This window comes from Callionymus lyra, chromosome 15 (genome assembly GCF_982586985.1).
Source record: "Callionymus lyra chromosome 15, fCalLyr1.hap1.1, whole genome shotgun sequence".
Lineage (NCBI taxonomy): Eukaryota > Metazoa > Chordata > Actinopteri > Syngnathiformes > Callionymidae > Callionymus > Callionymus lyra.
In genome coordinates, this window is record NC_141832.1 from 3150757 (window position 1) to 3178476 (window position 27720).

General features: G+C 44.9%; 1 protein-coding gene and 60 non-coding genes across 61 annotated transcripts; 60 read left to right on the forward strand and 1 right to left on the reverse strand.

The window, feature by feature from the left end:
• Positions 1–73: 73 nt before the first annotated feature.
• LOC148064440 (serine/threonine-protein kinase SBK1-like) lies at positions 74–26491 on the reverse strand. Its single transcript, XM_087809230.1, has 4 exons — positions 26410–26491; positions 1981–2204; positions 1607–1809; positions 74–1342 (listed from the first exon to the last, which is right to left on the reverse strand). The coding sequence occupies exons 2-4, from the start codon at positions 2150–2152 to the stop codon at positions 542–544; spliced, it is 1176 nt and encodes a 391-aa protein (XP_087665356.1). The 5' UTR covers positions 2153–2204; positions 26410–26491; the 3' UTR covers positions 74–541.
• Positions 3070–3151, forward strand: trnas-uga (transfer RNA serine (anticodon UGA)). Its single transcript has one exon. It is a non-coding gene; the product is annotated as a tRNA-Ser (tRNA).
• trnas-uga (transfer RNA serine (anticodon UGA)) lies at positions 3305–3386 on the forward strand. The gene has a single exon. It is a non-coding gene; the product is annotated as a tRNA-Ser (tRNA).
• trnas-cga (transfer RNA serine (anticodon CGA)) lies at positions 3691–3772 on the forward strand. Its single transcript has one exon. It is a non-coding gene; the product is annotated as a tRNA-Ser (tRNA).
• Positions 4232–4313, forward strand: trnas-cga (transfer RNA serine (anticodon CGA)). The gene has a single exon. It is a non-coding gene; the product is annotated as a tRNA-Ser (tRNA).
• Positions 4466–4546, forward strand: trnas-uga (transfer RNA serine (anticodon UGA)). Its single transcript has one exon. It is a non-coding gene; the product is annotated as a tRNA-Ser (tRNA).
• On the forward strand, positions 4841–4922 carry trnas-cga (transfer RNA serine (anticodon CGA)). Its single transcript has one exon. It is a non-coding gene; the product is annotated as a tRNA-Ser (tRNA).
• trnas-uga (transfer RNA serine (anticodon UGA)) lies at positions 5076–5157 on the forward strand. The gene has a single exon. It is a non-coding gene; the product is annotated as a tRNA-Ser (tRNA).
• Positions 5568–5649, forward strand: trnas-cga (transfer RNA serine (anticodon CGA)). Its single transcript has one exon. It is a non-coding gene; the product is annotated as a tRNA-Ser (tRNA).
• On the forward strand, positions 5803–5884 carry trnas-uga (transfer RNA serine (anticodon UGA)). The gene has a single exon. It is a non-coding gene; the product is annotated as a tRNA-Ser (tRNA).
• trnas-cga (transfer RNA serine (anticodon CGA)) lies at positions 6189–6270 on the forward strand. The gene has a single exon. It is a non-coding gene; the product is annotated as a tRNA-Ser (tRNA).
• trnas-cga (transfer RNA serine (anticodon CGA)) lies at positions 6717–6798 on the forward strand. Its single transcript has one exon. It is a non-coding gene; the product is annotated as a tRNA-Ser (tRNA).
• On the forward strand, positions 6951–7032 carry trnas-uga (transfer RNA serine (anticodon UGA)). The gene has a single exon. It is a non-coding gene; the product is annotated as a tRNA-Ser (tRNA).
• On the forward strand, positions 7327–7408 carry trnas-cga (transfer RNA serine (anticodon CGA)). The gene has a single exon. It is a non-coding gene; the product is annotated as a tRNA-Ser (tRNA).
• Positions 7574–7655, forward strand: trnas-uga (transfer RNA serine (anticodon UGA)). Its single transcript has one exon. It is a non-coding gene; the product is annotated as a tRNA-Ser (tRNA).
• On the forward strand, positions 7950–8031 carry trnas-cga (transfer RNA serine (anticodon CGA)). Its single transcript has one exon. It is a non-coding gene; the product is annotated as a tRNA-Ser (tRNA).
• Positions 8197–8278, forward strand: trnas-uga (transfer RNA serine (anticodon UGA)). The gene has a single exon. It is a non-coding gene; the product is annotated as a tRNA-Ser (tRNA).
• On the forward strand, positions 9039–9120 carry trnas-cga (transfer RNA serine (anticodon CGA)). The gene has a single exon. It is a non-coding gene; the product is annotated as a tRNA-Ser (tRNA).
• On the forward strand, positions 9273–9354 carry trnas-uga (transfer RNA serine (anticodon UGA)). Its single transcript has one exon. It is a non-coding gene; the product is annotated as a tRNA-Ser (tRNA).
• trnas-cga (transfer RNA serine (anticodon CGA)) lies at positions 9648–9729 on the forward strand. Its single transcript has one exon. It is a non-coding gene; the product is annotated as a tRNA-Ser (tRNA).
• On the forward strand, positions 9883–9964 carry trnas-uga (transfer RNA serine (anticodon UGA)). The gene has a single exon. It is a non-coding gene; the product is annotated as a tRNA-Ser (tRNA).
• On the forward strand, positions 10068–10148 carry trnas-cga (transfer RNA serine (anticodon CGA)). Its single transcript has one exon. It is a non-coding gene; the product is annotated as a tRNA-Ser (tRNA).
• trnas-uga (transfer RNA serine (anticodon UGA)) lies at positions 10304–10385 on the forward strand. The gene has a single exon. It is a non-coding gene; the product is annotated as a tRNA-Ser (tRNA).
• Positions 10680–10761, forward strand: trnas-cga (transfer RNA serine (anticodon CGA)). The gene has a single exon. It is a non-coding gene; the product is annotated as a tRNA-Ser (tRNA).
• On the forward strand, positions 10927–11008 carry trnas-uga (transfer RNA serine (anticodon UGA)). Its single transcript has one exon. It is a non-coding gene; the product is annotated as a tRNA-Ser (tRNA).
• trnas-uga (transfer RNA serine (anticodon UGA)) lies at positions 11162–11243 on the forward strand. Its single transcript has one exon. It is a non-coding gene; the product is annotated as a tRNA-Ser (tRNA).
• On the forward strand, positions 11654–11735 carry trnas-cga (transfer RNA serine (anticodon CGA)). The gene has a single exon. It is a non-coding gene; the product is annotated as a tRNA-Ser (tRNA).
• On the forward strand, positions 12198–12279 carry trnas-cga (transfer RNA serine (anticodon CGA)). Its single transcript has one exon. It is a non-coding gene; the product is annotated as a tRNA-Ser (tRNA).
• Positions 12432–12513, forward strand: trnas-uga (transfer RNA serine (anticodon UGA)). The gene has a single exon. It is a non-coding gene; the product is annotated as a tRNA-Ser (tRNA).
• On the forward strand, positions 12818–12899 carry trnas-uga (transfer RNA serine (anticodon UGA)). Its single transcript has one exon. It is a non-coding gene; the product is annotated as a tRNA-Ser (tRNA).
• trnas-cga (transfer RNA serine (anticodon CGA)) lies at positions 13359–13440 on the forward strand. Its single transcript has one exon. It is a non-coding gene; the product is annotated as a tRNA-Ser (tRNA).
• On the forward strand, positions 13606–13687 carry trnas-uga (transfer RNA serine (anticodon UGA)). The gene has a single exon. It is a non-coding gene; the product is annotated as a tRNA-Ser (tRNA).
• trnas-uga (transfer RNA serine (anticodon UGA)) lies at positions 13841–13922 on the forward strand. Its single transcript has one exon. It is a non-coding gene; the product is annotated as a tRNA-Ser (tRNA).
• On the forward strand, positions 14333–14414 carry trnas-cga (transfer RNA serine (anticodon CGA)). Its single transcript has one exon. It is a non-coding gene; the product is annotated as a tRNA-Ser (tRNA).
• Positions 14877–14958, forward strand: trnas-cga (transfer RNA serine (anticodon CGA)). The gene has a single exon. It is a non-coding gene; the product is annotated as a tRNA-Ser (tRNA).
• trnas-uga (transfer RNA serine (anticodon UGA)) lies at positions 15111–15192 on the forward strand. Its single transcript has one exon. It is a non-coding gene; the product is annotated as a tRNA-Ser (tRNA).
• Positions 15497–15578, forward strand: trnas-cga (transfer RNA serine (anticodon CGA)). Its single transcript has one exon. It is a non-coding gene; the product is annotated as a tRNA-Ser (tRNA).
• trnas-uga (transfer RNA serine (anticodon UGA)) lies at positions 15732–15813 on the forward strand. Its single transcript has one exon. It is a non-coding gene; the product is annotated as a tRNA-Ser (tRNA).
• Positions 16277–16358, forward strand: trnas-cga (transfer RNA serine (anticodon CGA)). Its single transcript has one exon. It is a non-coding gene; the product is annotated as a tRNA-Ser (tRNA).
• Positions 16511–16592, forward strand: trnas-uga (transfer RNA serine (anticodon UGA)). The gene has a single exon. It is a non-coding gene; the product is annotated as a tRNA-Ser (tRNA).
• On the forward strand, positions 16887–16956 carry trnas-cga (transfer RNA serine (anticodon CGA)). The gene has a single exon. It is a non-coding gene; the product is annotated as a tRNA-Ser (tRNA).
• trnas-cga (transfer RNA serine (anticodon CGA)) lies at positions 17911–17992 on the forward strand. Its single transcript has one exon. It is a non-coding gene; the product is annotated as a tRNA-Ser (tRNA).
• Positions 18145–18226, forward strand: trnas-uga (transfer RNA serine (anticodon UGA)). Its single transcript has one exon. It is a non-coding gene; the product is annotated as a tRNA-Ser (tRNA).
• trnas-uga (transfer RNA serine (anticodon UGA)) lies at positions 18531–18612 on the forward strand. The gene has a single exon. It is a non-coding gene; the product is annotated as a tRNA-Ser (tRNA).
• On the forward strand, positions 19072–19153 carry trnas-cga (transfer RNA serine (anticodon CGA)). Its single transcript has one exon. It is a non-coding gene; the product is annotated as a tRNA-Ser (tRNA).
• trnas-uga (transfer RNA serine (anticodon UGA)) lies at positions 19306–19387 on the forward strand. Its single transcript has one exon. It is a non-coding gene; the product is annotated as a tRNA-Ser (tRNA).
• trnas-cga (transfer RNA serine (anticodon CGA)) lies at positions 19692–19773 on the forward strand. Its single transcript has one exon. It is a non-coding gene; the product is annotated as a tRNA-Ser (tRNA).
• Positions 19927–20008, forward strand: trnas-uga (transfer RNA serine (anticodon UGA)). Its single transcript has one exon. It is a non-coding gene; the product is annotated as a tRNA-Ser (tRNA).
• Positions 20472–20553, forward strand: trnas-cga (transfer RNA serine (anticodon CGA)). The gene has a single exon. It is a non-coding gene; the product is annotated as a tRNA-Ser (tRNA).
• trnas-uga (transfer RNA serine (anticodon UGA)) lies at positions 20706–20787 on the forward strand. Its single transcript has one exon. It is a non-coding gene; the product is annotated as a tRNA-Ser (tRNA).
• Positions 21610–21691, forward strand: trnas-cga (transfer RNA serine (anticodon CGA)). The gene has a single exon. It is a non-coding gene; the product is annotated as a tRNA-Ser (tRNA).
• trnas-uga (transfer RNA serine (anticodon UGA)) lies at positions 21844–21925 on the forward strand. Its single transcript has one exon. It is a non-coding gene; the product is annotated as a tRNA-Ser (tRNA).
• On the forward strand, positions 22230–22311 carry trnas-cga (transfer RNA serine (anticodon CGA)). The gene has a single exon. It is a non-coding gene; the product is annotated as a tRNA-Ser (tRNA).
• trnas-cga (transfer RNA serine (anticodon CGA)) lies at positions 22465–22548 on the forward strand. Its single transcript has one exon. It is a non-coding gene; the product is annotated as a tRNA-Ser (tRNA).
• trnas-cga (transfer RNA serine (anticodon CGA)) lies at positions 23012–23093 on the forward strand. The gene has a single exon. It is a non-coding gene; the product is annotated as a tRNA-Ser (tRNA).
• trnas-uga (transfer RNA serine (anticodon UGA)) lies at positions 23246–23327 on the forward strand. The gene has a single exon. It is a non-coding gene; the product is annotated as a tRNA-Ser (tRNA).
• On the forward strand, positions 23622–23691 carry trnas-cga (transfer RNA serine (anticodon CGA)). Its single transcript has one exon. It is a non-coding gene; the product is annotated as a tRNA-Ser (tRNA).
• On the forward strand, positions 24155–24236 carry trnas-cga (transfer RNA serine (anticodon CGA)). The gene has a single exon. It is a non-coding gene; the product is annotated as a tRNA-Ser (tRNA).
• On the forward strand, positions 24389–24470 carry trnas-uga (transfer RNA serine (anticodon UGA)). Its single transcript has one exon. It is a non-coding gene; the product is annotated as a tRNA-Ser (tRNA).
• trnas-cga (transfer RNA serine (anticodon CGA)) lies at positions 24775–24856 on the forward strand. The gene has a single exon. It is a non-coding gene; the product is annotated as a tRNA-Ser (tRNA).
• Positions 25051–25132, forward strand: trnas-cga (transfer RNA serine (anticodon CGA)). Its single transcript has one exon. It is a non-coding gene; the product is annotated as a tRNA-Ser (tRNA).
• Positions 26492–27720: the final 1229 nt, after the last annotated feature.

Consider the following 27720-nt stretch of genomic DNA (forward strand, 5'->3'; position numbering starts at 1 on the left):
TATTTAAAAAACACACTTATACAAACTTGTCTTCTTCAGAAGTTTATTAAACAAGTGATCACAACGTCAGGATTAATTCATGCAAACACAACAGAATAAATTAACAGCCACTTTAAACTTTAATGCTTGTGTTTTGAACTTATGTGCACACAAACTGGAAAAAAAACCAACACATCAATAGACACACAACATGATCTGCACGACACAAAAAGTACACACACATCCAATAACACATCTGGATCAACACAATCTCATAACCCGTGAACCAGGACTAAAGTCAGGGTAGTTGTTCAAGCTTGTGCTCTGAGGTAAAATAACAACAGTCGTCATCACTTCCTGTGACAGCAATAAATATCAAAGTAAAAACAACAACAGTCTGTACGTGGAGCAGCCGGACTGGTTTCCCTCAGAGACTCTCGTCATCAGGAACGTCGGATCTATAAGCTATTTCTGTAGCTTCTCAACACCGTTGGCGCCTCTGCTCCTCATTTCTGCGCCCACTTTAGGGCAATCGTGTGACCTCCGACCCATTACTGTGATGTCACACACATATTTCGATGGGCGTGGTCACCAGCAGTCGCCCTCTGTTGTTGTTCTCCCTGTTCACGCGCTCATAGCTGCTGGTGGACGACGGCGAGCTGTTTGTGGACATGGAGGAGAAATGCGTGTTCACCGCCCCAGCACCAGGGGGCGACAGAGTCTGCTGTTTCAGTCTGTCCGCTAGGACGTTCTCGTCCGATGATGAGGAGCTGATTTCCAGAGCCTGCACGGAGCTCACTGACTCGCCGCCACCGTTTCTGCCATTGTTGGTGTCCCGCATCCAGCCGTGGTTGAAGTAGCTGAAGACCTCTTTGACGGAGCAACGGCGCTCCTGCTCCACGGATAGCAGTCGACGGAACATGCGCATGGCTTCGTCGGTAAAGCGGCGCCACTGCGACGGCACGGTGCTGGTCCGCCGACGCTGCCAACGAACAAACTCCTCGTAGAAGGAGTCGTTAGGCATGGCCTTCTCCCAGGGGAAGTTTCCGGTCAGCATGCAAAAGAGCAGCACGCCGAAGGCCCAAACGTCGGTGCTGTACTCCACGCTGAAGCCCTCCTGCCTTGACGTGTCGCACAGCTCCGGCGCCGTGTACGGGATTGTCCCGCTCACGCGTTTCACAGGCGAACCCGCACGTCGCGTCATTCCGAAATCCGACAACTTGACTTTGTGACACTCCTTGTCAAAGATGAGGATGTTCTCAGGCTTAATGTCCCGGTGGACCAGCTTCTTACAGTGCAGGTAGTCCAGAGCAATCGCCACCTGGTGGACGCAGCGCTTCGCCACAGATTCCTGGAGACCAATCTGACCAGGACAAGAGAGATGTAGGTGAATCGATTTCCTAATTTCCCAGAGGGAAAAAAAAATACCAACCAAACTACATAGTAGGTAGGTAGTTTGGTTGGTATTTTTTTCTCTACCTACATATCTACCTACTTACCTAACTAACCTACCTACATACCAAGCCTACTTAAACTACCTCCCTACTTATCCACCTACCTACCTAAGTACCCAACTACTATCTAGGTATCCTGTGGCAACAAACATGGAGGCAGAACGTTGACTCACCTGTGGAGGGATGATGTCGAACAGGTCGCCGGCCAGCGCGAACTCCTGAGCAAAGATGTAGAAGTCGTCGGTCTCAAAGGCGATCCCGAACATGTTGATAATGAAGGGACACGGTGACAGGTAGAGTGAAATGCTGTACTCTCGCAGAAAGCTCCTCAGTTTGGTTGTCTTCTTTCTGAGGAACTTTAGCGCCATCTGTGTGCCTGAGAGACGCAACAACAGGTGTATATCATTTAGACCACAATCCATTCACAGCTTAATGAGGGGTCATACAAGAGCAGGATAGAGCTAGATGATGTTTTCACCAGGGCCACAAATGACCTTTGTCATGCCCACGAGTTAATGGTACCTCTTTGTTCAGAAAGACAAACTACCTCTGATCTTGTGCACCACCAGGTCCACCTTGCCGTACGTCCCTTTCCCCAGCTCACGGACGACCTCGTAGTACTTGCTGACGTCCAGCCTTTCCAGGTTCTGTGCTGCGATCAGCTGGAGCTCCTCCAGGATGTCCACGGAGGCCCTGGAGCCGTGAGGTGCAGACGTCATTGTTGCAGCGGGGCAGGCCGGAGGCCAAAGGCGGGTCTGGAGACGGAGGTTCCTGGAAGGGAGGAGCAGGAAGTTCAGCCACTTTCCTTTCATAGGCAGTGTTTGAAGTTTAGTGTGAGAAACTTTCTCTGGCCAATAGTTGTAGCTAGCTTAGAATATCTCTGTCCGAAGAGACGATGAAGAGACTTCTCTCACCAGGATGACAAACTAACAAGGAGGAGATAACATTTGCCAATATGCATACATGGATCAGCCACAACATTATAACCAGCTTACTTCTTTTGGGGGTTTCTAGCTTAAGATGGATGTCATGTGAACTATACAAGGAAGACCAATGAGGGGTTAAGGTATTGTTCTTGAGATCCAATGGTATGTTCCTGCGCAGGTTCAAATTCTGCTCACAGTAACATTATTTTGGCACATTTGACCAGTTTAGAGAGTCAGGCTTCTTGAACATCCTCATATTCTGAACTAGGCTTCTTGCTAAATCTTCAACAGAATAAGTTGTAGTCGGCAGTTCAACCGATCAAAAGAGTTCCATCAAAATACAACTGTAAAGGGAACTTATTTTGTTACATCATCAGTTAGCCTCTGTGACTAGCTAGCCAATTGAATGTCCTCACATCATGCTGTGATGGCCGAGAGGTTAAGGCGTTGGACTCGAAATCCAATCTTCCATGCTGACAGAGCATTCTTGGCAAAGTTCAAACTGGACTGACAAAGTTATTGTCCTCTTTCTAGGGTGCTAACGTTACCGACATGGCTGCCATATAGCTTAAGTGCTGCTTTCAGGGAAATTTAAGTTACTGTGTTTCATCACCTCTGTGACTAACCAGCCAATTGAATGTCCTAAAGTCATGCTGAGCACCGAGTGGTTAAGCCATCTGCGACTAACTAGCTGACACTCCAAGGACACAGCTGTGATGGCCGAGAGGTTAAGGCGTTGGACTTGAAATCCAATGGGATCTTCCCGCGCAGGTTCGAACCCTGCTCACAGCGTCTTCCTTTTTAGCTTATCATGAATAATGGTTGTGAAAAGGTTCATGCAGACCCTAATTTCCTCTAGGGTAAGTTTTATCTACCTCCACATTATGTGCATGTATTACAGTCGCAACCTGCGATCAAAGTACTGCCACAAGGTGGAGAGACACAGCTGTGATGGCCGAGTGGTTAAGGCGTTGGACTTGAAATCCAATGGGATCTTCCCGCGAAGGTTTAAATCCTGCTCACAGCGATAGCATTTGCGCACAAGGTTTAGCTAACTCACCTTCACTTATCCAAACTTTTGTGCTAACTGAGCATTCTTGGCAAAGTTCAAACTGGACTGACAAAGTTATTATCCTCTTTCTAGGGTGCTAACGTTACCGACATGGCCAACTCAGGGCTGCCATATAGCTTAAGTGCTGCTTTCAGGGAAACTTAAGTTACTGTGTTTCATCACCTCTGTGACTAACCAGCCAATTGAATGTCCTAATGTCATGCTGAGCACCGAGTGGTTAAGCCATCTGCGACTAACTAGCTGACACTACATGGACACAGCTGTGATGGCCGAGAGGTTAAGGCGTTGGACTCGAAATCCAATGGGATCTTCCCGCGCAGGTTCAAATCCTGCTCACAGCGATAGCATTTGCGCACAAGGGCTAACTCAGCTTTACTTATCCAAACTATTGTGCTGACCCAAGCATTCTTGCAAAAGTTTGAATTCAACTTAAGTTATTGTCCTCTTTCTAGCTTGCTAACTTTACCAACTTTGCCAAATCAGGCCTGCCATTTAGCATAAGTTCAACTTTAACTCCGGTAGGATTTGAAAATGCGCAGGAAGATCTCTTTGGATTTCGAGTCTGACGCCTTAACCACAAAGTACAACGTTTATCCAACTCAGGTTTACTTAACCAACCGATTGTTCTGACCCAGGCTTCTAACCAAAGTTGAACTCAACTGATAAACATATTGTTCCCTTTTCTAGGTTGAAACATGGCCAACTGAGGGCTGCCATCTAAGATAAGTGCTACTTTAAAGGGAACTTGGTTCATCGGTTAGCCTCTGTGACTAACTAGTCAACTGAATAGTTAACAACATGCTGTGATGGCCGAGAGGTTAAGGCGTTGGACTCGAAATCCAATGGGATCTTCCCGCGCAGGTTCGAATCCTGCTCACAGCGTCTTCCATTTTAGCTGATTGTGAAAAGGTTCATGCAGACCCTAATTTCCTCACAGGTCAGGAAGTTAAAGCTACCTCCACATTACGTGCATTTATTGCAGTCGTGAGTACAACCAACGAACAAAGTACTGCAACAAGGTGAGCACAGAAACAGCTGTGATGCCAAGTGGTTAAGGCGTTGGACTTGAAATCCATTGGGATCTTCCCGCGCAGGTTCAAATCCTGCTCACAGCGATAGCATTTGTGCACAAGGTTTTGCTAACTCAGCTTCACTTATCCAAACTTTTGTGCTGATCGAGCATTCTTGGCAAAGTTCAAACTGGACTGACAAAGTTATTGTCCTCTTTCTAGGGTGCTAACGTTACCGACATGGGCTGCCATATAGCTTAAGTGCTGCTTTAAGGGAAACTTAAGTTACTGTGTTTCATCACCTCTGTGACTAACCAGCCAATTGAATGTCCTAACATTATGCTGAGAACCGAGTGGTTAAGCCATCTGCGACTAACTAGCTGACACTCCATGGACACAGCTGTGATGGCCGAGAGGTTAAGGCGTTGGACTCGAAATCCAATGGGATCTTCCCGCGCAGGTTCGAACCCTGCTCACAGCGTCTTCCTTTTTAGCTTATCGTGAATAATGGTTGTGAAAAGGTTCATGCAGACCCTAATTTCCTCAAGGGTAAGTTGTATCTACCTCCACATTATGTGCATGTATTGCAGTCGCAACCTGCGATCACATTACTGCCACAAGGTGGGAAGACACAGCTGTGATGGCCGAGTGGTTAAGGCGTTGGACTTGAAATCCAATGGGATCTTCCCGCGCAGGTTCAAATCCTGCTCACAGCGATAGCATTTGCACCCAAGGGCTAGCTAACTCAGCTTTACTTATCCAAACTATTGTACTGACCCAAGCATTCTTGCAAAAGTTTCAATTCAACTTAATTTTTTGTCCTCTTTCTAGGTTGCTAACTTTACCAACTTTGCCAAATCATGCCTGCCATTTAGCATAAGTTCTACTTTAACTCCAGCAGGATTTAAAAATGCGCAGGAAGATCTCTTTGGATTTCGAGTCTTACGCCTTAACCACAAAGTATATCTAACTCAGGTTTACTTAACCAGTGCTGCTTTAAGGGAAAATTAAGTTACTGTGTTTCATCACCTCTGTGACTAACCAGCCAATTCAATGACCTAACGTCATGCTGAGAACCGAGTGGTTAAGCCATCTGCGACTAACTAGCTGACACTCCAAGGACACAGCTGTGATGGCCGAGAGGTTAAGGCGTTGGACTCGAAATCCAATGGGATCTTCCCGCGCAGGTTCGAACCCTGCTCACAGCGTCTTCCTTTTTAGCTTATCGTGAATAATGGTTGTGAAAAGGTTCATGCAGACCCTAATTTCCTGTAGGGTAAGTTTTATCTACCTCCACATTATGTGCATGTATTGCAGTCGCAACCTGCGATCAAAGTACTGCCACAAGGTGGAGAGACACAGCTGTGATGGCCGAGTGGTTAAGGCGTTGGACTTGAAATCCAATGGGATCTTCCCGCGCAGGTTCAAATCCTGCTCACAGCGATAGCATTTGCGCGCAAGGTTTAGCTAACTCACCTTCACTTATCCAAACTTTTGTGCTAACTGAGCATTCTTGGCAAAGTTCAAACTGGACTGACAAAGTTATTATCCTCTTTCTAGAGTGCTAACGTTACCGACATGGCCAACTCAGGGCTGCCATATAGCTTAAGTGCTGCTTTCAGGGAAACTTAAGTTACTGTGTTTCATCACCTCTGTGACTAACCAGCCAATTGAATGTCCTAATGTCATGCTGAGCACCGAGTGGTTAAGCCATCTGCGACTAACTAGCTGACACTACATGGACACAGCTGTGATGGCCGAGAGGTTAAGGCGTTGGACTCGAAATCCAATGGGATCTTCCCGCGCAGGTTCAAATCCTGCTCACAGCGATAGCATTTGCGCACAAGGGCTAACTCAGCTTTACTTATCCAAACTATAGTGCTGACCCAAGCATTCTTGCAAAAGTTTGAATTCAACTTAAGTTATTGTCCTCTTTCTAGCTTGCTAACTTTACCAACTTTGCCAAATCAGGCCTGCCATTTAGCATAAGTTCAACTTTAACTCCAGTAGGATTTGAAAATGCGCAGGATTTCGAGTCTGACGCCTTAACCACAAAGTACAAAGTTTATCTAACTCAGGTTTACTTAACCAACCGATTGTTCTGACCCAGGCTTCTAACCAAAGTTGAACTCAACTGATAAACATATTGTTCCCTTTTCTAGGTTGGAACATGGCCAACTGAGGGCTGCCATCTAGCGTAAGTGCTACTTTAAAGGGAACTTGTTTCATCGGTTAGCCTCTGTGACTAACTAGCCAACTGAATAGCTAACAACATGCTGTGATGGCGGAGAGGTTAAGGCGTTGGACTCGAATTCCAATGGGATCTTCCCGCGCAGGTTCGAATCCTGCTCACAGCGTCTTCCATTTTAGCTGATTGTGAAAAGGTTCATGCAGACCCTAATTTCCTCACAGGTCAGGAAGTTAAAGCTACCTCCACATTACGTGCATTTATTGCAGTCGTGAGTACAACCAACGAACAAAGTACTGCAACAAGGTGAGCACGGAAACAGCTGTCATGGCCGAGTGGTTAAGGCGTTGGACTTGAAATCCATTGGGATCTTCCCGCGCAGGTTCAAATCCTGCTCACAGCGATAGCATTTGTGCACAAGGTTTTGCTAACTCAGCTTCACTTATCCAAACTTTTGTGCTGACCGAGCATTCTTGGCAAAGTTCAAACTGGACTGACAAAGTTATTGTCCTCTTTCTAGGGTGCTAACGATACCGACATGGGCTGCCATATAGCTTAAGTGCTGCTTTAAGGGAAACTTAAGTTACTGTGTTTCATCACCTCTGTGACTAACCAGCCAATTGAATGTCCTAACGTCATGCTGAGCACCGAGTGGTTAAGCCATCTGCGACTAACTAGCTGACACTCCAAGGACACAGCTGTGATGGCCGAGAGGTTAAGGCGTTGGACTCGAAATCCAATGGGATCTTCCCGCGCAGGTTCGAACCCTGCTCACAGCGTCTTCCTTTTTAGCTTATCGTGAATAATGGTTGTGAAAAGGTTCATGCAGACCCTAATTTCCTCACAGGTCAGGAAGTTATATCTACCTCCACATTACGTGCATTTATTTCAGTCGTGAGTACAACCAACGAACAAAGTAATGCCACAAGGTGAGTGCAGAAACTGCTGTGATGGCCGAGTGGTTTAGGCGTTGGACTTGAAATCCAATGGGATCTTCCCGCGCAGGTTCAAATCCTGCTCACAGCGATAGCATTTGTGCACAAGGTTTTGCTAACTCAGCTTCACTTATCCAAACTTTTGTGCTGACCGAGCATTCTTGGCAAAGTTCAAACTGGACTGACAAAGTTATTGTCCTCTTTCTAGGGTGCTAACGATACCGACATGGGCTGCCATATAGCTTAAGTGCTGCTTTAAGGGAAACTTAAGTTACTGTGTTTCATCACCTCTGTGACTAACCAGCCAATTGAATGTCCTAACGTCATGCTGAGCACCGAGTGGTTAAGCCATCTGCGACTAACTAGCTGACACTCCAAGGACACAGCTGTGATGGCCGAGAGGTTAAGGCGTTGGACTCGAAATCCAATGGGATCTTCCCGCGCAGGTTCGAACCCTGCTCACAGCGTCTTCCTTTTTAGCTTATCGTGAATAATGGTTGTGAAAAGGTTCATGCAGACCCTAATTTCCTCACAGGTCAGGAAGTTATATCTACCTCCACATTACGTGCATTTATTTCAGTCGTGAGTACAACCAACGAACAAAGTAATGCCACAAGGTGAGTGCAGAAACTGCTGTGATGGCCGAGTGGTTTAGGCGTTGGACTTGAAATCCAATGGGATCTTCCCGCGCAGGTTCAAATCCTGCTCACAGCGATAGCATTTGTGCACAAGGTTTAGCTAACTCAGCTTCACTTATCTAAACTTTTGTGCTGACTGAGCATTCTTGGCAAAGTTCAAACTGGACTGACAAAGTTATTGTCCTCTTTCTAGGGTGCTAACGTTACCGACATGGGCTGCCATATAGCTTAAGTGCTGCTTTCAGGGAAACTTAAGTTACTGTGTTTCATCACTTCTGTGACTAACCAGCCAATTGAATGTCCTAATGTCATGCTGAGCACCGAGTGGTTAAGCCATCTGCGACTAACTAGCTGACACTCCATGGACAGGTTCAAATCCTGCTCACAGCGATAGCATTTGCGCACAAGGGCTAGCTAACTCAGCTTTACTTATCCAAACTATTCTTGCAAAAGTTTGAATTCAACTTAAGTTATTGTCCTCTTTCTAGGTTGCTAACTTTACCAACTTTGCCAAATCAGGCCTGCCATTTAGCATAAGTTCAACTTTAACTCCAGCAGGATTTGAAAATGCGCAGGAAGATCTCTTTGGATTTCGAGTCTGACGCCTTAACCACAAAGTACAAAGTTTATCTAACTCAGGTTTACTTAACCAACCGATTGTTCTGACCCAGGCTTCTAACCAAAGTTGAACTCAACTGATAAACATATTGTTCCCTTTTCTAGGTTGGAACATGGCCAACTGAGGTCTGCCATCTAGCGTAAGTGCTACTTTAAAGGGAACGTGTTTCATCGGTTAGCCTCTGTGACTAACTAGCCAACTGAATAGCTAACAACATGCTGTGATGGCCGAGAGGTTAAGGCGTTGGACTCGAAATCCAATGGGATCTTCCCGCGCAGGTTCGAATCCTGCTCACAGCGTCTTCCATTTTAGCTGATTGTGAAAAGGTTCATGCAGACCCTAATTTCCTTAGAGGTCAAAAAGTTATAGCTACCTCCACATTACGTGCATTTATTGCAGTCGTGAGTACAACCAACGAACAAAGTACTGCCACAAGGTAAGCGCAGAAACTGCTGTGATGGCCGAGTGGTTAAGGCGTTGGACTTGAAATCCAATGGGATCTTCCCGCGCAGGTTCAAATCCTGCTCACAGCGATAGCATTTGTGCACAAGGTTTAGCTAACTCACCTTCACTTATCCAAACTTTTGTGCTGACCGAGCATTCTTGGCAAAGTTCAAACTGGACTGACAAAGTTATTGTCCTCTTTCTAGGGTGCTAGCGTTACCGACATGGCTGCCATATAGCTTAAGTGCTGCTTTCAGGTAAACTTAAGTTACTGTGTTTCATCACCTCTGTGACTAACCAGCCAATTGAATGTCCTAACGTCATGCTGAGCACCGAGTGGTTAAGCCATCTGCGACTAACTAGCTGACACTCCCAGGACACAGCTGTGATGGCCGAGAGGTTAAGGCGTTGGACTCGAAATCCAATGGGATCTTCCCGCGCAGGTTCGAACCCTGCTCACAGCGTCTTCCGTTTTAGCTTATCGTGAATAATGGTTGTGAAAAGGTTCATGCAGACCCTAATTTCCTCAAGGGTAAGTTGTATCTACCTCCACATTACGTGCATGTATTGCAGTCGCAACCTGCATTCAAAGTACTACCACAAGGTGGAGAGACACAGCTGTGATGGCCGAGTGGTTAAGGCGTTGGACTTGAAATCCAATGTGATCTTCCCGCGCAAGTTCGAATCCTGCTCACAGCGATAGCATTTGTGCACAAGGTTTAGCTAACTCAGCTTCACTTATCCAAACTTTTGTGCTGACAGAGCACATCTGCGACTAACTAGCTGACACTCCAAGGACACAGCTGTGATGGCCGAGAGGTTAAGGCGTTGTACTCGAAATCAATGGGATCTTCCCGCGCAGGTTCGATCCCTGCTCACAGCGTCTTCCTTTTTAGCTTATCGTGAATAATGGTTGTGAAAAGGTTCATGCAGACCCTAATTTCCTCAAGGGTAAGTTGTATCTACCTCCACATTATGTGCATGTATTGCAGTCGCAACCTTCGATCAAAGTACTGCCACAAGGTGAGCACAGAAACAGCTGTGATGGCCGAGTGGTTAAGGCGTTGGACTTGAAATCCATTGGGATCTTCCCGCGCAGGTTCAAATCCTGCTCACAGCGATAGCATTTGTGCACAAGGTTTTGCTAACTCAGCTTCACTTATCCAAACTTTTGTGCTGACCGAGCATTCTTGGCAAAGTTCAAACTGGACTGACAAAGTTATTGTCCTCTTTCTAGGGTGCTAACGTTACCGACATGGGCTGCCATATAGCTTAAGTGCTGCTTTAAGGGAAACTTAAGTTACTGTGTTTCATCACCTCTGTGACTAACCAGCCAATTGAATGTCCTAACATTATGCTGAGCACCGAGTGGTTAAGCCATCTGCGACTAACTAGCTGACACTCCAAGGACACAGCTGTGATGGCCGAGAGGTTAAGGCGTTGGACTCGAAATCCAATGGGATCTTCCCGCGCAGGTTCGAACCCTGCTCACAGCGTCTTCCTTTTTAGCTTATCGTGAATAATGGTTGTGAAAAGGTTCATGCAGACCCTAATTTCCTCACAGGTCAGGAAGTTATATCTACCTCCACATTACGTGCATTTATTGCAGTCGTGAGTACAACCAACGAACAAAGTACTGCCACAAAGTAGGCGCAGCAACAGCTGTGATGGCCGAGTGGTTAAGGCGTTGGACTTGAAATCCAATGGGATCTTCCCGCGCAGGTTCGAACCCTGCTCACAGCGTTTTCCTTTTTAGCTAATCATAAATAATGGTTGTGAAAAGGTTCATGCAGACCCTAATTTCCTCAAGGGTAAGTTGTATCTACCTCCACATTACGTGCATGTATTGCAGTCGCAACCTGCGATCAAATTACTGCCACAAGGTGGGAAGACACAGCTGTGATGGCCGAGTGGTTAAGGCGTTGGACTTGAAATCCAATGGGATCTTCCTGCGCAGGTTCAAATCCTGCTCACAGCGATAGCATTTGTGCCCAAGGGCTAGCTAACTCAGCTTTACTTATCCAAACTATTGTACTGACCCAAGCATTCTTGCAAAAGTTTGAATTCAACTTAATTTTTTGTCCTCTTTCTAGGTTGCTAACTTTACCAACTTTGCCAAATCAGGCCTGCCATTTAGCATAAGTTCTACTTTAACTCCAGCAGGATTTAAAAATGCGCAGGAAGATCTCTTTGGATTTCGAGTCTTACGCTTTAACCACAAAGTATATCTAACTCAGGTTTACTTAACCAGTGCTGCTTTAAGGGAAAATTAAGTTACTGTGTTTCATCAACTCTGTGACTAACCAGCCAATTCAATGACCTAACGTCATGCTGAGAACCGAGTGGTTAAGCGTTCTGTCACTAACTAGCTGACACTCCAAGGACACAGCAGTGATGGCTGAGAGGTTAAGGCGTTGGATTCGAAATCCAATGGGCTCTTCCCGCGCAGGTTCAAATCCTGCTCACAGCGATAGTATTTGTGCACAACGTTTAGCTAAATCACCTTCACTTATCCAAACTATTGTGCTGACCTAGCATTCTTGCAAAAGTTTGAATTCAACTTAAGTTATTGTCCTCTTTCTAGGTTGCTAACTTTACCAACTTTGCCAAATCAGGCCTGCCATTTAGCATAAGTTCTACTTTAGCTCCAGCAGGATTTGAAAATGCGCAGGAAGAGCTCTTTGGATTTCGAGTCTGACGCCTTAACCACAAAGTACAAAGGTTATCTAATTCAGGTTTACTTAACCAACCGATTCTTCTGACCCAGGCTTCTAACCAAAGTTGAACTCAACTGATAAACATATTGTTCCCTTTTCTAGGTTGAAACATGGCCAACTGAGGGCTGCCATCTAGCGTAAGTGCTACTTTAAAGGGAACTTGTTTCATCGGTTAGCCTCTGTGACTAACTAGCCAACTGAATAGTTAACAACATGCTGTGATGGCCGAGAGGTTAAGGCGTTGGACTCGAAATCCAATGGGATCTTCCCGCGCAGGTTCGAATCCTGCTCACAGCGTCTTTCATTTTAGCTGATTGTGAAAAGGTTCATGCAGACCCTAATTTCCTCAGAGGTCAAGAAGTTATATCTACCTCCACATTACGTGCATTTATTGCAGTCGTGAGTACAACCAACGAACAAAGTACTGCCACAAGGTGAGAGCAGAAACTGCTATGATGGCCGAGTGGTTAAGGCGTTGGACTTGAAATCCAATGGGATCTTCCCGCGCAGGTTCAAATCCTGCTCACAGCGATAGCATTTGTGCACAAGGTTTAGCTAACTCAGCTTCACTTATCCAAACGTTTGTGCTGACTGAGCATTCTTGGCAAAGTTCAAACTGGACTGACAAAGTTATTGTCCTTTTTCTAGGGTGCTAACGTTACCAACATGGCCAACTCAGGGCTGCCATATAGCTTAAGTGCTGCTTTAAGGGAAACTTAAGTTACTGTGTTTCATCACCTCTGTGACTAACCAGCCAATTGAATGTCCTAATGTCATGCTGAGCACCGAGTGGTTAAGCCATCTGCGACTAACTAGCTGACACTCCATGAACACAGCTGTGATGGCCGAGAGGTTAAGGCGTTGGACTTGAAATCTAATGGGATCTTCCCGCGCAGGTTCAAATCCTGCTCACAGCGATAGCATTTGCGCACAAGGGCTAACTCAGCTTTACTTATCCAAACTATTGTGCTGACCCAACCATTCTTGCAAAATTTTGAATTCAACTTAAGTTATTGTCCTCTTTCTAGCTTGCTAACTTTACCAACTTTGCCAAATCAGGCCTGCCATTTAGCATAAGTTCAACTTTAACTCCAGCAGGATTTGAAAATGCGCAGGAAGATCTCTTTGGATTTCGAGTTCGACGCCTTAACCACAAAGTACAAAGTTTATCTAACTCAGGTTTACTTAACCAACCGATTGTTCTGACCCAGGCTTCTAACCAAAGTTGAACTCAACTGATAAACATATTGTTCCCTTTTCTAGGTTGAAACATGGCCAACTGAGGGCTGCCATCTAGCGTAAGTGCTACTTTAAAGGGAACTTGTTTCATCGGTTAGCCTCTGTGACTGACTAGCCAACTGAATAGCTAACAACATGCTGTGATGGCCGAGAGGTTAAGGCGTTGGACTCGAAATCCAATGGGATCTTCCCGCGCAGGTTCGAACCCTGCTCACAGCGTCTTCCTTTTTAGCTTATCGTGAATAATGGTTGTGAAAAGGTTCATGCAGACCCTAATTTCCTCACAGGTCAGGAAGTTTTATCTACCTCCACATTACGTGCATTTATTGCAGTCGTGAGTACAACCAACGAACAAAGCACTGCCACAAGGTGAGCGCAGAAACAGCTGTGATGACCGAGTGGTTAAGGTGTTGGACTTGAAATCCAATGGGATCTTCCCGCGCAGGTTCGAACCCTGCTCACAGCGTTTTCCTTTTTAGCTAATCATAAATAATGGTTGTGAAAAGGTTCATGCAGACCCTAATTTCCTCAAGGGTAAGTTGTATCTACCTCCACATTATGTGCATGTATTGCAGTCGCAACCTGCGATCAAATTACTGCCACAAGGTGGGAAGACACAGCTGTGATGGCCGAGTGGTTAAGGCGTTGGACTTGAAATCCAATGGGATCTTCCCGCGCAGGTTCAAATCCTGCTCACAGCGATAGCATTTGCGCCCAAGGGCTAGCTAACTCAGCTTTACTTATCCAAACTATTGTACTGACCCAAGCATTCTTGCAAAAGTTTGAATTCAACTTAATTTTTTGTCCTCTTTCTAGGTTGCTAACTTTACCAACTTTGCCAAATCAGGCCTGCCATTTAGCATAAGTTCTACTTTAACTCCAGCAGGATTTAAAAATGCGCAGGAAGATCTCTTTGGATTTCGAGTCTTACGCTTTAACCACAAAGTATATCTAACTCAGGTTTACTTAACCAGTGCTGCTTTAAGGGAAAATTAAGTTACTGTGTTTCATCAACTCTGTGACTAACCAGCCAATTCAATGACCTAACGTCATGCTGAGAACCGAGTGGTTAAGCGTTCTGTCACTAACTAGCTGACACTCCAAGGACACAGCAGTGATGGCTGAGAGGTTAAGGCGTTGGATTCGAAATCCAATGGGCTCTTCCCGCGCAGGTTCAAATCCTGCTCACAGCGATAGTATTTGTGCACAACGTTTAGCTAAATCACCTTCACTTATCCAAACTATTGTGCTGACCTAGCATTCTTGCAAAAGTTTGAATTCAACTTAAGTTATTGTCCTCTTTCTAGGTTGCTAACTTTACCAACTTTGCCAAATCAGGCCTGCCATTTAGCATAAGTTCAACTTTAACTCCAGCAGGATTTGAAAATGCGCAGGAAGATCTCTTTGGATTTCGAGTTCGACGCCTTAACCACAAAGTACAAAGTTTATCTAACTCAGGTTTACTTAACCAACCGATTGTTCTGACCCAGGCTTCTAACCAAAGTTGAACTCAACTGATAAACATATTGTTCCCTTTTCTAGGTTGAAACATGGCCAACTGAGGGCTGCCATCTAGCGTAAGTGCTACTTTAAAGGGAACTTGTTTCATCGGTTAGCCTCTGTGACTGACTAGCCAACTGAATAGTTAACAACATGCTGTGATGGCCGAGAGGTTAAGGCGTTGGACTCGAAATCCAATGGGATCTTCCCGCGCAGGTTTGAATCCTGCTCACAGCGTCTTTCATTTTAGCTGATTGTGAAAAGGTTCATGCAGACCCTAATTTCCTCAGAGGTCAAGAAGTTATATCTACCTCCACATTACGTGCATTTATTGCAGTCGTGAGTACAACCAACGAACAAAGCACTGCCACAAGGTGAGTGCAGAAACTGCTATGATGGCCGAGTGGTTAAGGCGTTGGACTTGAAATCCAATGGGATCTTCCCGCGCAGGTTCAAATCCTGCTCACAGCGATAGCATTTGTGCACAAGGTTTAGCTAACTCACCTTCACTTATCCAAACTTTTGTGCTGACTGAGCATTCTTGGCAAAGTTCAAACTGGACTGACAAAGTTATTGTCCTTTTTCTAGGGTGCTAACGTTACCGACATGGCCAACTCAGGGCTGCCATATAGCTTAAGTGCTGCTTTAAGGGAAACTTAAGTTACTGTGTTTCATCACCTCTGTGACTAACCAGCCAATTGAATGTCCTAACATTATGCTGAGCACCGAGTGGTTAAGCCACCTGCGACTAACTAGCTGACACTCCAAGGACACAGCTGTGATGGCCGAGAGGTTAAGGCGTTGGACTCGAAATCCAATGGGATCTTCCCGCGCAGGTTCGAACCCTGCTCACAGCGTCTTCCTTTTTAGCTTATCGTGAATAATGGTTGTGAAAAGGTTCATGCAGACCCTAATTTCCTCTAGGGTAAGTTTTATCTACCTCCACATTATGTGCATGTATTGCAGTCGCAACCTGCGATCAAAGTACTGCCACAAGGTGGAGAGACACAGCTGTAATGGCCGAGTGGTTAAGGCGTTGGACTTGAAATCCAATGGGATCTTCCCGCGCAGGTTCAAATCCTGCTCACAGCGATAGCATTTGAGCACAAGGGATAGCTAACTCAGCTTTACTTATCCAAACTATTGTGCTGACCCAAGCATTCTTGCAAAAGTTTGAATTCAACTTAAGTTATTGTCCTCTTTCTAGGTTGCTAACTTTACCAACTTTGCTGAATCATGCCTGCCATTTAGCATAAGTTCTACTTTAACTCCAGCAGGATTTGAAAATGCGCAGGAAGATCTCTTTGGATTTCGAGTCTGACGCCTTAACCACAAAGTACAACGTTTATCCAACTCAGGTTTACTTAACCAACCGATTGTTCTGACCCAGGCTTCTAACCAAAGTTGAACTCAACTGATAAACATATTGTTCCTTTTTCTAGGTTGAAACATGGCCAACTGAGGGCTGCCATCTAAGATAAGTGCTACTTTAAAGGGAACTTGTTTCATCGGTTAGCCTCTGTGACTAACTAGTCAACTGAATAGTTAACAACATGCTGTGATGGCCGAGAGGTTAAGGCGTTGGACTCGAAATCCAATGGGATCTTCCCGCGCAGGTTCGAATCCTGCTCACAGCGTCTTCCATTTTAGCTGATTGTGAAAAGGTTCATGCAGACCCTAATTTCCTCACAGGTCAGGAAGTTAAAGCTAACTCCACATTACGTGCATTTATTGCAGTCGTGAGTACAACCAACGAACAAAGTACTGCAACAAGGTGAGCACAGAAACAGCTGTGATGGCCGAGTGGTTAAGGCGTTGGACTTGAAATCCATTGGGATCTTCCCGCGCAGGTTCAAATCCTGCTCACAGCGATAGCATTTGTGCACAAGGTTTTGCTAACTCAGCTTCACTTATCTAAACTTTTGTGCTGACTGAGCATTCTTGGCAAAGTTCAACCTGGACTGACAAAGTTATTGTCCTCTTTCTAGGGTGCTAACGTTACCGACATGGGCTGCCATATAGCTTAAGTGCTGCTTTCAGGGAAACTTAAGTTACTGTGTTTCATCACCTCTGTGACTAACCAGCCAATTGAATGTCCTAATGTCATGCTGAGCACCGAGTGGTTAAGCCATCTGTGACTAACTAGCTGACACTCCATGGACACAGCTGTGATGGCCGAGAGGTTAAGGTGTTGGACTCGAAATCCAATCGCAGGTTCAAATCCTGCTCACAGCGATAGCATTTGCGCACAAGGGCTAGCTAACTCAGCTTTACTTATCCAAACTATTGTACTGACCCAAGCATTCTTGCAAAAGTTTGAATTCAACTTAATTTTTTGTCCTCTTTCTAGGTTGCTAACTTTACCAACTTTGCCAAATCAGGCCTGCCATTTAGCATAAGTTCTACTTTAACTCCAGCAGGATTTAAAAATGCGCAGGAAGATCTCTTTGGATTTCGAGTCTTACGCTTTAACCACAAAGTATATCTAACTCAGGTTTACTTAACCAGTGCTGCTTTAAGGGAAAATTAAGTTACTGTGTTTCATCAACTCTGTGACTAACCAGCCAATTCAATGACCTAACGTCATGCTGAGAACCGAGTGGTTAAGCGTTCTGTCACTAACTAGCTGACACTCCAAGGACACAGCAGTGATGGCTGAGAGGTTAAGGCGTTCGATTCGAAATCCAATGGGCTCTTCCCGCGCAGGTTCAAATACTGCTCACAGCGATAGTATTTGTGCACAACGTTTAGCTAAATCACCTTCACTTATCCAAACTATTGTGCTGACCTAGCATTCTTGCAAAAGTTTGAATTCAACTTAAGTTATTGTCCTCTTTCTAGTTTGCTAACTTTACCAACTTTGCCAAATCAGGCCTGCCATTTAGCATAAGTTCTACTTTAACTCCAGCAGGATTTGAAAATGCGCAGGAAGAGCTCTTTGGATTTCGAGTCTGACGCCTTAACCACAAAGTACAAAGGTTATCTAATTTAGGTTTACTTAACCAACCGATTCTTCTGACCCAGGCTTCTAACCAAAGTTGAACTCAACTGATAAACATATTGTTCCCTTTTCTAGGTTGAAACATGGCCAACTGAGGGCTGCCATCTAGCGTAAGTGCTACTTTAAAGGGAACTTGTTTCATCGGTTAGCCTCTGTGACTAACTAGCCAACTGAATAGTTAACAACATGCTGTGATGGCCGAGAGGTTAAGGCGTTGGACTCGAAATCCAATGGGATCTTCCCGCGCAGGTTCGAATCCTGCTCACAGCGTCTTTCATTTTAGCTGATTGTGAAAAGGTTCATGCAGACCCTAATTTCCTCAGAGGTCAAGAAGTTATATCTACCTCCACATTACGTGCATTTATTGCAGTCGTGAGTACAACCAACGAACAAAGTACTGCCACAAGGTGAGAGCAGAAACTGCTATGATGGCCGAGTGGTTAAGGCGTTGGACTTGAAATCCAATGGGATCTTCCCGCGCAGGTTCAAATCCTGCTCACAGCGATAGCATTTGTGCACAAGGTTTAGCTAACTCAGCTTCACTTATCCAAACGTTTGTGCTGACTGAGCATTCTTGGCAAAGTTCAAACTGGACTGACAAAGTTATTGTCCTTTTTCTAGGGTGCTAACGTTACCAACATGGCCAACTCAGGGCTGCCATATAGCTTAAGTGCTGCTTTAAGGGAAACTTAAGTTACTGTGTTTCATCACCTCTGTGACTAACCAGCCAATTGAATGTCCTAATGTCATGCTGAGCACCGAGTGGTTAAGCCATCTGCGACTAACTAGCTGACACTCCATGGACACAGCTGTGATGGCCGAGAGGTTAAGGCGTTGGACTTGAAATCCAATGAGATCTTCCCGCGCAGGTTCAAATCCTGCTCACAGCGATAGCATTTGCGCACAAGGGCTAACTCAGCTTTACTTATCCAAACTATTGTGCTGACCCAACCATTCTTGCAAAATTTTGAATTCAACTTAAGTTATTGTCCTCTTTCTAGCTTGCTAACTTTACCAACTTTGCCAAATCAGGCCTGCCATTTAGCATAAGTTCAACTTTAACTCCAGCAGGATTTGAAAATGCGCAGGAAGATCTCTTTGGATTTCGAGTTCGACGCCTTAAACACAAAGTACAAAGTTTATCTAACTCAGGTTTACTTAACCAACCGATTGTTCTGACCCAGGCTTCTAACCAAAGTTGAACTCAACTGATAAACATATTGTTCCCTTTTCTAGGTTGAAACATGGCCAACTGAGGGCTGCCATCTAGCGTAAGTGCTACTTTAAAGGGAACTTGTTTCATCGGTTAGCCTCTGTGACTGACTAGCCAACTGAATAGTTAACAACATGCTGTGATGGCCGAGAGGTTAAGGCGTTGGACTCGAAATCCAATGGGATCTTCCCGCGCAGGTTTGAATCCTGCTCACAGCGTCTTTCATTTTAGATGATTGTGAAAAGGTTCATGCAGACCCTAATTTCCTCAGAGGTCAAGAAGTTATATCTACCTCCACATTACGTGCATTTATTGCAGTCGTGAGTACAACCAACGAACAAAGCACTGCCACAAGGTGAGTGCAGAAACTGCTATGATGGCCGAGTGGTTAAGGCGTTGGACTTGAAATCCAATGGGATCTTCCCGCGCAGGTTCAAATCCTGCTCACAGCGATAGCATTTGTGCACAAGGTTTAGCTAACTCACCTTCACTTATCCAAACTTTTGTGCTGACTGAGCATTCTTGGCAAAGTTCAAACTGGACTGACAAAGTTATTGTCCTTTTTCTAGGGTGCTAACGTTACCGACATGGCCAACTCAGGGCTGCCATATAGCTTAAGTGCTGCTTTAAGGGAAACTTAAGTTACTGTGTTTCATCACCTCTGTGACTAACCAGCCAATTGAATGTCCTAACATTATGCTGAGCACCGAGTGGTTAAGCCACCTGCGACTAACTAGCTGACACTCCAAGGACACAGCTGTGATGGCCGAGAGGTTAAGGCGTTGGACTCGAAATCCAATGGGATCTTCCCGCGCAGGTTCGAACCCTGCTCACAGCGTCTTCCTTTTTAGCTTATCGTGAATAATGGTTGTGAAAAGGTTCATGCAGACCCTAATTTCCTCTAGGGTAAGTTTTATCTACCTCCACATTATGTGCATGTATTGCAGTCGCAACCTGCGATCAAAGTACTGCCACAAGGTGGAGAGACACAGCTGTAATGGCCGAGTGGTTAAGGCGTTGGACTTGAAATCCAATGGGATCTTCCCGCGCAGGTTCAAATCCTGCTCACAGCGATAGCATTTGAGCACAAGGGATAGCTAACTCAGCTTTACTTATCCAAACTATTGTGCTGACCCAAGCATTCTTGCAAAAGTTTGAATTCAACTTAAGTTATTGTCCTCTTTCTAGGTTGCTAACTTTACCAACTTTGCTGAATCATGCCTGCCATTTAGCATAAGTTCTACTTTAACTCCAGCAGGATTTGAAAATGCGCAGGAAGATCTCTTTGGATTTCGAGTCTGACGCCTTAACCACAAAGTACAACGTTTATCCAACTCAGGTTTACTTAACCAACCGATTGTTCTGACCCAGGCTTCTAACCAAAGTTGAACTCAACTGATAAACATATTGTTCCTTTTTCTAGGTTGAAACATGGCCAACTGAGGGCTGCCATCTAAGATAAGTGCTACTTTAAAGGGAACTTGTTTCATCGGTTAGCCTCTGTGACTAACTAGTCAACTGAATAGTTAACAACATGCTGTGATGGCCGAGAGGTTAAGGCGTTGGACTCGAAATCCAATGGGATCTTCCCGCGCAGGTTCGAATCCTGCTCACAGCGTCTTCCATTTTAGCTGATTGTGAAAAGGTTCATGCAGACCCTAATTTCCTCACAGGTCAGGAAGTTAAAGCTAACTCCACATTACGTGCATTTATTGCAGTCGTGAGTACAACCAACGAACAAAGTACTGCAACAAGGTGAGCACAGAAACAGCTGTGATGGCCGAGTGGTTAAGGCGTTGGACTTGAAATCCATTGGGATCTTCCCGCGCAGGTTCAAATCCTGCTCACAGCGATAGCATTTGTGCACAAGGTTTTGCTAACTCAGCTTCACTTATCCAAACTTTTGTGCTGACCGAGCATTCTTGGCAAAGTTCAAACTGGACTGACAAAGTTATTGTCCTCTTTCTAGGGTGCTAACGTTACCGACATGGGCTGCCATATAGCTTAAGTGCTGCTTTCAGGGAAACTTAAAATCCTGTGTTTCATCACCTCTGTGACTAACCAGCCAATTGAATGTCCGAATGTCATGCTGAGCACCGAGTGGTTAAGCCATCTGTGACTAACTAGCTGACACTCCATGGACACAGCTGTGATGGCCGAGAGGAAATCCAATGGGATCTTCCCGCGCAGGTTCAAATCCTGCTCACAGCGATAGCATTTGTGCACAAGGGCTAGCTAACTCAGCTTTACTTATCCAAACTATTGTGCTGACCCAAGCATTCTTGCAAAAGTTTGAATTCAACTTAAGTTATTGTCCACTTTCTAGGTTGCTAACTTTACCAACTTTGCCAAATCCGGTCTGCCATTTAGCATAAGTTCAACTTTAACTCCAGCAGGATTTGAAAATGCGCAGGAAGATCTCTTTGGATTTCGAGTCTGACGCCTTAACCACAAAGTACAAAGTTTATCTAACTCAGGTTTACTTAACCAACCGATTGTTCTGACCCAGGCTTCTAACCAAAGTTGAACTCAACTGATAAACATATTGTTCCCTTTTCTAGGTTGAAACATGGCCAACTGAGGGCTGCCATCTAGCGTAAGTGCTACTTTAAAGGGAACTTGTTTCATCGGTTAGCCTCTGCGACTAACTAGCCAACTGAATAGCTAACAACATGCTGTGATGGCCGAGAGGTTAAGGCGTTGGACTCGAAATCCAATGGGATCTTCCCGCGCAGGTTCGAATCCTGCTCACAGCGTCTCCCATTTTAGCTGATTGTGAAAAGGTTCATGCAGACCCTAATTTCCTCAGAGGTCAAGAAGTTATATATACCTCCACATTACGTGCATTTATTGCAGTCGTGAGTACAACCAACGAACAAAGTACTGCCACAAGGTGAGCGCAGAAACTGCTGTGATGGCCGAGTGGTTAAGGCGTTGGACTTGAAATCCAATGGGATCTTCCCGCGCAGGTTCAAATCCTGCTCACAGCGATAGCATTTGTGCACAAGGTTTAGCTAACTCAGCTTCACTTATCTAAACTTTTGTGCTGACTGAGCATTCTTGGCAAAGTTCAAACTGGACTGACAAAGTTATTGTCCTTTTTCTAGGGTGCTAACGTTACCGACATGGCCAACTCAGGGCTGCCATATAGCTTAAGTGCTGCTTTCAGGGAAACTTAAGTTACTGTGTATCATCACCTCTGTGACTAACCAGCCAATTGAATGTCCTAACGTCATGCTGAGCACCGAGTGGTTAAGCCATCTGTGACTAACTAGCTGACACTCCAAGGACACAGCTGTGATGGCCGAGAGGTTAAGGCGTTGGACTCGAAATCCAATGGGATCTTCCCGCGCAGGTTCGAACCCTGCTCACAGCGTCTTCCTTTTTAGCTTATCGTGAATAATGGTTGTGAAAAGGTTCATGCAGACCCTAATTTCCTCTAGGGTAAGTTTTATCTACCTCCACATTATGTGCATGTATTGCAGTCGCAACCTGCGATCAAAGTACTGCCACAAGGTGGAGAGACACAGCTGTGATGGCTGAGTGGTTAAGGCGTTGGACTCGAAATCCAATGGGATCTTAACCCGCGCAGGTTCAAATCCTGCTCACAGCGATAGCATTTGCGCACAAGGGCTAGCTAACTCAGCTTTACTTATCCAAACTATTGTGCTGACCCAAGCATTTTTGCAAAAGTTTGAATTCAACTTAAGTTATTGTCCTCTTTCTAGGTTGCTAACTTTACCAACTTTGCCAAATCAGGCCTGCCATTTAGCATAAGTTCAACTTTAACTCCAGCAGGATTTGAAAATGCGCAGGAAGATCTCTTTGGATTTCGAGTCTGACGCCTTAACCACAAAGTACAAAGTTTATCTAACTCAGGTTTACTTAACCAACCGATTGTTCTGACCCAGGCTTCTAACCAAAGTTGAACTCAACTGATAAACATATTGTTCCCTTTTCTAGGTTGAAACATGGCCAACTGAGGGCTGCCATCTAAGATAAGTGCTACTTTAAAGGGAACTTGTTTCATCGGTTAGCCTCTGTGACTAACTAGCCAACTGAATAGCTAACAACATGCTGTGATGGCCGAGAGGTTAAGGCGTTGGACTCGAAATCCAATGGGATCTTCCCGCGCAGGTTCGAATCCTGCTCACAGCGTCTTCCATTTTAGCTGATTGTGAAAAGGTTCATGCAGACCCTAATTTCCTCACAGGTCAAAAAGTTATATCTACCTCCACATTACGTGCATTTATTGCAGTCGTGAATACAACCAACGAACAAAGTACTGCCACAAGGTGAGTGCAGAAACTGCTGTGATGGCCGAGTGGTTAAGGTGTTGGACTTGAAATCCAATGGGATCTTGCCGCGCAGGTTCAAATCCTGCTCACAGCGATAGCATTTGTGCACAAGGTTTAGCTAACTCAGCTTCACTTATCTAAACTTTTGTGCTGACTGAGCATTCTTGGCAAAGTTCAACCTGGACTGACAAAGTTATTGTCCTCTTTCTAGGGTGCTAACGTTACCGACATGGGCTGCCATATAGCTTAAGTGCTGCTTTCAGGGAAACTTAAGTTACTGTGTTTCATCACCTCTGTGACTAACCAGCCAATTGAATGTCCTAATGTCATGCTGAGCACCGAGTGGTTAAGCCATCTGTGACTAACTAGCTGACACTCCATGGACACAGCTGTGATGGCCGAGAGGTTAAGGTGTTGGACTCGAAATCCAATCGCAGGTTCAAATCCTGCTCACAGCGATAGCATTTGCGCACAAGGGCTAGCTAACTCAGCTTTACTTATCCAAACTATTGTGCTGACCCAAGCGTTCTTGCAAAAGTTTGAATTCAACTTAAGTTATTGTCCTCTTTCTAGGTTGCTAACTTTACCAACTTTGCCAAATCCGGCCTGCCATTTAGCATAAGTTCAACTTTAACTCCAGCAGGATTTGAAAATGCGCAGGAAGATCTCTTTGGATTTCGAGTCTGACGCCTTAACCACAAAGTACAAAGTTTATCTAACTCAGGTTTACTTAACCAACCGATTGTTCTGACCCAGGCTTCTAACCAAAGTTGAACTCAACTGATAAACATATTGTTCCCTTTTCTAGGTTGGAACATGGCCAACTGAGGGCTGCCATCTAGCGTAAGTGCTACTTTAAAGGGAACTTGTTTCATCGGTTAGCCTCTGTGACTAACTAGCCAACTGAATAGTTAACAACATGCTGTGATGGCCGAGAGGTTAAGGCGTTGGACTCGAAATCCAATGGGATCTTCCCGCGCAGGTTCGAATCCTGCTCACAGCGTCTTCCATTTTAGCTGATTGTGAAAAGGTTCATGCAGACCCTAATTTCCTCAGAGGTCAGGAAGTTAAAGCTACCTCCACATTACGTGCATTTATTGCAGTCGTGAGTACAACCAACGAACAAAGTACTGCCACAAGGTGAGCGCAGAAACTGCTGTGATGGCCGAGTGGTTAAGGCGTTGGACTTGAAATCCAATGGGATCTTCCCGCGCAGGTTCAAATCCTGCTCACAGCGATAGCATTTGTGCACAAGGTTTAGCTAACTCACCTTCACTTATCTAAACTTTTGTGCTGACTGAGCATTCTTGGCAAAGTTCAAACTGGACTGACAAAGTTATTGTCCTTTTTCTAGGGTGCTAACATTACCGACAGGGCCAACTCAGGGCTGCCATATAGCTTAAGTGCTGCTTTCAGGGAAACTTAAGTTACTGTGTATCATCACCTCTGTGACTAACCAGCCAATTGAATGTCCTAATATCATGCTGAGCACTGAGTGGTTAAGCCATCTGCAACTAACTAGCTGACACTCAAAGGACACAGCTGTGATGGCCGAGAGGTTAAGGCGTTGGACTCGAAATCCAATGGGATCTTCCCGCGCAGGTTCGAATCCTGCTCACAGCGATAGTATTTGTGCACAAGGTTTAGCTGACTCAGCTTTTCTTATCCAAACTATTGTGCAACTGACAAACATATTGTCCTCTTTCTAGGTTGAAACATGGCCAACTGAGCGCTGCCGTCTAGCGTAAGTGCTACTTTACAGGGAACTTGTTTGATCGGTTAGCCTCTGTGACTAACTAGCTGATAGCCCAGGACATGCTGTGATGGCCTAGTGGTTAAGGCATTGGACTCGAAATCCAATGGGATCTTCCCACACAGGTTCAAATCCTGCTCCCAGCGCCCAATTTAGACCTTTTAGGTGAACAACTCTACTCTTTCTAAATCTTGTCCTCCTTAGCTTACGTTTGGGAGAAAGGTCTCGGGTTGTTGAGCTAATGGCTACTTTCAAGATTTCTAATCGGCGATCTCAAAAGTTGCTCGTTTGTATTTGGGACGATTTCCCTTCTCGACTATATTCGTCTTCAATTTACGTATTGAAGTCGCACAAAAATCAGCACCAGGTCCAGAACACTTGATGACATCATCAAGAGTACGACACGTCCAGCGCACATCGTTGACTCACTCGCTTCTGGGACCGAAAATGTATAAACCTGCCATACAGGCTTCCACTTATTATGCCGATGCTCCTAGTGTGTGTGTGTGTCTGTTTGTGTGTATGTGTGTGTGTGTGTCTGTGTGTGTGTGTGTGTGTGTGTGTGTGTGTCTGTGTGTGTGTGTGTGTCTGTCTGTCTGTCTGTCTGTGTGTGTGTGTGTGTGTCTGTGTGTGTGTGTGTGTCTGTGTGTCTGTGTGTCTGTGTGTGTGTGTGTGTGTGTGTGTGTGTGTGTGTGTGTGTGTGTGTGTGTGTGTGTGTGTGTGTGTCCTCATCCAGAAAAGGGGTGAGGGGCCACAGTGGCGCTCACAGGCCCATCAAAGGAGCTTCAGACACACTGGATCTTTGTGGCTTCTACATCCGCTCTTTCTTTAATCTCACCGCCTCGGTCGTGTGATCTCTCATCAGTGTGTGTGTGTGTGTGTGTGTGTGTGTGTGTGTGTGTGTGTGTGTGTGTGTGTGTGTGTGTCGTGGACCACAGCTGGCAGATTCATAATCTCCGCAGATTCATTTTTCCCGGGACGATTGCATTTTAATAACAATGATGTGAGTCTGCAGCTGATGTTTGGACAGAGTGTGTTGACAACACAAAGAACTACACAACTGCTGCAACAAAGCGTACACACCACACGTGCGGCAGCAGAAGCTCCACATCAAACTGATTAGATCTGACATGTGAAAGATGGGATGAAATCAGTCTCATTTGTGTGTTGATAATAGACACAATGACACAATGCAGACACACAACAATAGTAAATACACAAGAATAAGATACACGTTGTTATTATTATATTGTTATTAATAATAACACAATGAATCCACGACAAATGTCATTTAATGTGCATTAAATCTGAATGTTTCTTCGGTCAATGCTGTGGTTCTGAAGCATCATTTGAAGGTTGACATGAACCTGTCAAACACACAAAGACTCACTGCCTCCTCACGTGACAACACAAACTCTTCTACCTTCAACACGCGCTGCATTCAAAGACCTCGTCGGTGTCGGACGCGGTGGGGGTTCTGTTCGGTTCGGGTCGGCGGGTCCGGGCGATCACAGTCGGGTTCTGGATGCTGGGTCTCGGTACCGTCACTCTATTGTCTCCACGCTCACCGGCGGACACGCCCACTACACGCCCGCCGTCCAATCAGATCGCAGAGCGACCTTGCGCGCCTATGCAGGGAATGTTGCCTTCAAGGACGGTGGGAGATCTATAAGTTCTCTCGGGTTAGACTGCAGCGGTTCCTGAACGTTTCCCTCCGTTTTTATATTGTGATCATTTAATATATGCATATGTTTGGTGACATTTTTAACATTTGGACTATCAATAGCGCGACAGCAGGCCATAACATTATGACCGGCTGACAATAATATTTGTCTTTTTGTAACACGATACATAGTGATACTGTAGTAACAAGGATATATATGTAGTATTGTCCAGTACTTGACTCTGGTGTTGTGATAGTGTAGTAACAAGTATATATGTGTAGTATTGTCCAGTACTTGACGCTGGTGTTGTGATAGTGTAGTAACAAGTATATATGTGTAGTATTGTCCAGTACTTGACTCTGGTGTTGTGATAGTGTAGTAACAAGGATATATATGTAGTATTGTCCAGTACTTGACTCTGGTGTTGTGATAGTGTAGTAACAAGGATATATGTGTAGTATTGTCCAGTACTTGACTCTGGTGTTGTGATAGTGTAGTAACAAGTATATATATATGTGTAGTATTGTCCAGTACTTGACTCTGGTGTTGTGATAGTGTAGTAACAAGGATATATGTGTAGTATTGTCCAGTACTTGACTCTGGTGTTGTGATAGTGTAGTAACAAGTATATATATATGTGTAGTATTGTCCAGTACTTGACTCTGGTGTTGTGATAGTGTAGTAACAAGTATATATGTGTAGTATTGTCCAGTACTTGACTCTGGTGTTATGATAGTGTAGTAACAAGGATATATGTGTAGTATTGTCCAGTACTTGACTCTGGTGTTGTGATAGTGTAGTAACAAGGATATATGTGTAGTATTGTCCAGTACTTGACTCTGGTGTTGTGATAGTGTAGTAACAAGTATATATATATATGTGTAGTATTGTCCAGTACTTGACTCTGGTGTTATGATAGTGTAGTAACAAGGATATATGTGTAGTATTGTCCAGGACTTGACTCTGGTGTTGTGATAGTGTAGTAACAAGTATATATATGTGTAGTATTGTCCAGTACTTGACTCTGGTGTTGTGATAGTGTAGTAACAAGTATATATGTGTAGTTTTGT